At 39.3% G+C, this 5,891-nt stretch overlaps 2 protein-coding genes across 2 annotated transcripts; both read right to left on the reverse strand.

Moving 5' to 3' along the window:
• Nucleotides 1-1,726: 1,726 nt before the first annotated feature.
• Nucleotides 1,727-2,689, reverse strand: LOC108435682 (odorant receptor 131-2-like). Its single transcript, XM_017711681.2, has one exon. It carries the CDS (start codon nt 2,687-2,689, stop codon nt 1,727-1,729), a length of 963 nt encoding a protein of 320 aa, XP_017567170.2.
• Nucleotides 2,690-4,722: 2,033 nt separating this feature from the next.
• On the reverse strand, nt 4,723-5,685 carry LOC108435683 (odorant receptor 131-2-like). Its single transcript, XM_017711682.2, has one exon. It carries the CDS (start codon nt 5,683-5,685, stop codon nt 4,723-4,725), a length of 963 nt encoding a protein of 320 aa, XP_017567171.1.
• Nucleotides 5,686-5,891: the final 206 nt, after the last annotated feature.

Below are 5,891 nucleotides of genomic sequence, written 5' to 3' on the forward strand. Positions count from 1 at the left end.
GACCACTCAGATCCCAGAGCGCTGGCTTATTAATAGTTCCTAGAATTCAGAAGGTTTCATCTGGGGGAAGAGCTTTTTCTTATAAAGCCCCCAAACTCTGGAATGATCTTCCAGAAACTGTTCGGGACTCAGACACAGTCTCAATCTTTAAGACTAGGCTGAAAACTCACTTGTTCAGTTTAGCTTTTGGTAGGTAATGTTCCCCCCTAGATAAAGGCAGCAGATCCAGGGGTCCATGGACACAGGGAATTATAGTAAACTGAGACGCTGGTGCTGTCGTCCCGCTGCTCGCACGCGGTCACTCAAGTTTGTGGACGGTGGAGCGGAGGGATGCCGAACTGTTTCAGAGTGCTGCCGTGTCTGTGTGTCCTTCTGGTTCTCTCCTTTTAGTTAAGCTGTCATAGTCAGATCTGCCGGAGTCGTTAGCCACACTCTGTAAATGTTTACATTCCCTGTTTATATACAAACGGATAGAAGAAAACTAATTCCCTTTACCTGCTTTTTTTCCGAGTATACAACCGCCCACATGTCCGGCTGGACACTGAAGGACGACTGACTGCCGAGCCCCCCTGCTACCCACTTCAGACTAGCTGCCCACGCCTCAGCTACCACCAACCACCTTGGATGAGCTGCCCACCCTACCCTGATGTTCTCATAGACTCCTAGATATTCCTAATATCAATATTACTGCTGATAATATTAGTAGTATAATCACTTGTAGGTAGTTTGACCAGAGGAGGATGGGTCCCCCCTGGTGAGCCTGGTTCCTCCCAAGGTTTCTTCCTCAGTTCTGAGTGAGTTTTTCCTTGCCCCTGGCTTGCCCACTGGGGGGTTTCTGTACAGTCTGTACATTCTTTCAGTCCTGTGGAAACTTAGTCTTTTCTGAAATCCTGTAAAGCTGCTTTGTGACAACATCCGTTGTAAAAAGCGCTATACAAATAAATTTGATTTGATTTGATTTGATTTGCTTCGATGTTGCACTCTCATTAGGTGTGAACTGTGTCATAAAATGAGTTCCCAAGAGCAGTGGGCTCACTTTAAAGCAATATAGGCACGTAAGTATAGGCACACAGAGCAGAGCCGTTTCATGGCCCACTTGTTTTTTAGAGGCTGAGCTAAGCTGTGGGATGTGTATCCATATATGATTATTATTTTTATTTATAAATGTTTGGATATTCATTTTATATACATACCCCAAATATCCAGACATGTTCTTTTAAAACAATTAAACTCTTCTTACACTTAATTTACCACAACATGAAATTGTTTGATTTACAATTGACTGTAAAATGTAGGTATAATTTGCTATTAGAAAGAAATAGCCATGCAAAATAACTGACAGACATTGTTAATCCCATATTTATGATATCAGTGCTGAAGACTCCATGAATTACTGTTTACATAATTTGAACAGTATAGTTCTCATGTTGTTGACATTCATGGAAAAATGTATTTATAGCTCTGCTTTTAAATCTTGTCTGTTATTACATACACAATAATGAGCTTAGACTCTTTGAAGCACCTTTAAAGCATCATTTTACATTTGTTTTAGTGCCTATACAAAAATCTGTAATATTTTTCTTTCAGTAACAAATGTGTACACCACTGCAAAACATTACCAAGAATACACAAAATCGTCTAAAACATTATACATAGATAATACAATTGATGTTGAATTGATAAAATTGTTTTCTTTACGGCTTCTTCATGTTGAAAGAATCTTACTTTAGAAAGCCACACTGGCAAGTGTGGTGGGCTGTGTTTGTCTTTGATTTCTTTCGTTCAGCATAACACACCACAGGTGCTTTCTCAGATATGCACAGAACATCTGATCTCTCAATCCGTACACAATAGGACTTATAAACCTGGGCAAAATGTGGACAAAGACATAAATTGTGAATCGTACATCATTTACAAACATGGGGAAGAGAGAAATTAACACACTCTCGGCTAGTGGGCCAATGTACGTACACATGCACAGCAGAAGTTGCAGGCCATGCAGGAGGATGGTATTGCGGGCCTTCCGGGCGTCGGCACCGGTTGCCTTGGCAGTAAACATGATCCTGAAGTAGGTGTAGAACAAAGTGAGCCACACGAAGGACAGATAGACCAAGTGTGAGATGTTCCTCTTCTCCACCATGTATGGATGGCGGAACATGGAATCTCGATTGCAGTAGGTGGTAGAAAGAAAGAATGATAAAGGCTCAGTGGCCAGGATAAAAAACAGGTCAGGAAGAATGGTGAAGGCACCCAAGACCCAAATCAGGCCAATTAGGATGTATGTCCTGCGCACGGTACAAATCTGCATGTGGCGTAACGGGTTACAGATGGCAATGTAGCGCTCCACAGCCATGCCGGCCAGATTCAGTGGAGTGTTGAGGGTGGTGAACAGTGCAATCATTAAAAGGAAGAAACAGAAAGACACATTGATTGTATAAAAAATGTAGGAAATGAGATTAAGCAACACAGCAGTTGTTAGCTGGATCATGTCGTTGATGACCATATGGATGAAGAGGATATATCGAGGATTCTCATTGAAGATCTCATGCTTGAGGAAAGTGTGGACAAGCGTGCCGTTAATGTAGTTGATGGAGATGTACAAAGCCACGATGATCACATTCTTGGTCACAGCTATTGTGTACGGTTCCCTTTTAGTCTGGGTGATGTTGCTGTAGATTGAGAAGTTCATCACTTGCTCCTTTTAGTACAACAGACCTTTCTCGAACGAGGGTTAAACCTTGGAAAACATGATAACATTTAATATTAATCCCATATTAAAACATCTGTTTAAGTTTTTTCTTTTTTTTAAACAATAATGACAGTAATTAGTAACAAACTGTTGCTATTGCAGTGTATATAATGTTAGACAATGTGTCATCAGAAAAATTTAAATATTGCAAGTATTAATAGTGAACAAATTTTTAAGCTTGGTTGTCCTAACCTCCTACGTCTCTTGTGAAAGGAAACATTTCTTTACAAGTGCTTATATAGAAGCTAAGGACAAGAGAGTCAGCCCCCTTACCTGATTCCAGAGGGGAAAAAAAGCAGGCAACACTTCTAAGCGTAATCCTAAGTGTCTCTCTGTGAGATTTATGAGATGCATAATCTTTTGCCAGATAGAAAGGGAGCAAAGGGTGGTGAGAACCATCTACTATGTTGCAGGTCTTACTGATGCAGGATTTTTGATTATTCATACGTGAATAGCCATGAATGCATAAGGCTGTGATTCTCAACAAATTAGATGAATTATTTTGGACATTAATAGATTCAAATATAGGGCAGCACAGTTGACCAGCCCATCTAGCAGTCAGCGTAAGCAAAACTTCAGTCATAGTTCTCTTCAGTTCCAAAAATCAGTCATTACACAACATATCTGACAAAAGTAATTGCTCATTTTATAATTTTTTGTGTTATGGCATCATGTTTTGTCCTCCATATATTCATCTAAGTGTTACACAATTAACCATTTTTATTTTTTTTGCAAGATAATAAAAATTATGCAAGGAGGTTGAATATTTCAGGCCAGACTGTCTTTCATGCTGCCTTTAATCAAGCTTATGCTTTGTAACTTTAGTTTTCAATTGTTATTTACATGCCTTCTGCCCAATGACAGCTGGGATAGGCTCCAGCACTCCCCACAACCCAGAAGGAGAAGCGGCTTAGAAAATGTGTGTGTGTGTGTGTGTTATTTATATTATTTTTCTGTGAATAGTGAAAAAACAATCAAAAAAGAAAAAGTTTCGCTGGAATTCACTGATCATGTCGCACTTGCTTGGCCAAAAATACATTCAGTGATCCGTCTGCCAAAACCAAACACAAATCTTTACTATTATTTTACTGCTCGTCTGCTGTTATTAAAAGCAGCTTATAGTGCAGAAATTATATGAGCATCTGTCCAGAAATTAAAGCAGGCAGATTATGTGGACAGTAGGGTGCTGAGGTGCTACTAGAAGATGACAGCATGCTTCGACGTTGCACTCTCATTAGGTGTGAACTGTGTCATAAAATGAGTTCCCAAGAGCAGTGGGCTCACTTTAAAGCAATATAGGCACGTAAGTATAGGCACACAGAGCAGAGCCGTTTCATGGCCCACTTGTTTTTCAGAGGCGGAGATAAGCTGTGGGATGTGTAACCATATATGATTATTATTTTTATTTATAAATGTTTGGATATTCATTTTATATACATACCCCAAATATCCAGACATGTTCTTTTAAAACAATTAAACTCTTCTTACACTTAATTTACCACAACATGAAATTGTGTGATTTACAATTGACTGTAAAATGTAGGTATAATTTGCTATTAGAAAGAAATAGCCATGCAAAATAACTGACAGACATTGTTAATCACATATTTATGATATCAGTGCTGAAGACTCCATGGATTACTGTTTGCATAATTTGAACAGTATAGTTCTCATGTTGTTGACATTCATGGAAAAATGTTTTATAGCTCTGCTTTTAAATCTTGTCTGTTATTACATACACTATAATGAGCTTATACTCTTTGAAGCACCTTTAAAGCATCATTTTACATTTGTTTTAGTGCCTATACAAAAATCTATAATATTTTTCTTTCAGTAACAAATGTGTACACCACTGCAAAACATTACCAAGAATACACAAAATCGTCTAAAACATTATACATAGATAATACAATTGATGTTGAATTGATACAATTGTTTTCTTTACGGCTTCTTCATGTTGAAAGAATCTTACTTTAGAAAGCCACACTGGCAAGTGTGGTGGGCTGTGTTTGTCTTTGATTTCTTTCGTTCAACATAACACACCACAGGTGCTTTCTCAGATATGCACAGAACATCTGATCTCTCAATCCGTACACGATAGGACTTATAAACCTGGGCAAAATGTGGACAAAGATGTAAGATGTGAATCGTACATCATTTACAAACATGGGGAAGAGAGAAATTAACACACTCTCGGCTAGTGGGCCAATGTACGTACACATGCACAGCAGAAGTTGCAGGCCATGCAGGAGGATGGTATTGCGGGCCTTCCGGGCGTCGGCACCGGTTGCCTTGGCAGTAAACATGATCCTGAAGTAGGTGTAGAACAAAGTGAGCCATACAAAGGACAGATAGACCAAGTATGAGATGTTCCTCTTCTCCACCATATATGGATGGCGGAACACGGAATCTCGACTGCAGTAGGTAGTAGAAAGAAAAAATGATAAAGGCTCAGTGGCCAGGATAAAAAACAGGTCAGGAAGAATGGTGAAGACACTCAAGACCCAAATCAGGCCAATTAGGATGTACGTCCTGCGCACGGTACAAATCTGCATGTGGCGTAACGGGTTACAGATGGCAATGTAGCGCTCCACAGCCATGCCGGCCAGATTCAGTGGAGTGTTGAGGGTGGTGAACAGTACAATCACTAAAAGGAAGAAACAGAAAGACACATTGATTGTATAAAAAATGTAGGAAGTGAGAGTAAGCAACACAGCAGTTGTTAGCTGGCTCATGTCGTTGATGACCATATGGATGAAGAGGATATATCGAGGATTCTCATTGAAGATCTCATGCTTGAGGAAAGTGTGGACAAGTGTGCCGTTAACGTAGTTGATGGAGATGTACAAAGCCACGATGATCACATTCTTGGTCACAGCTATTGTGTACGGTTCCCTTTTAGTCTGGGTGATGTTGCTGTAGATTGAGAAGTTCATCACTTGCTCCTTTTAGTACCACAGACCTTCCTGGAACAAGGGTTAAACCTTGGAAAACATGATAACATTTAATATTAATCCCATATTAAAACATCCATTTAAGTTTTTTCTTTTTTTTTTAGACAATAATGACAGTAATTAGTAACAAACTGTTGCTATTGCAGTGTATATAATGTTAGACAATGTGTCATCAGAAACATTTAAAT

This window comes from Pygocentrus nattereri, chromosome 26, assembly GCF_015220715.1.
Source record: "Pygocentrus nattereri isolate fPygNat1 chromosome 26, fPygNat1.pri, whole genome shotgun sequence".
NCBI lineage: Eukaryota > Metazoa > Chordata > Actinopteri > Characiformes > Serrasalmidae > Pygocentrus > Pygocentrus nattereri.

Excerpts from the sequence above, each read along its gene's own strand:
- LOC108435682 (XM_017711681.2), bottom strand. The coding sequence starts at position 2,689 with ATGAACTTCTCAATCTACAGCAACATCACCCAGACTAAAAGGGAACCG.
- LOC108435683 (XM_017711682.2), bottom strand. The coding sequence starts at position 5,685 with ATGAACTTCTCAATCTACAGCAACATCACCCAGACTAAAAGGGAACCG.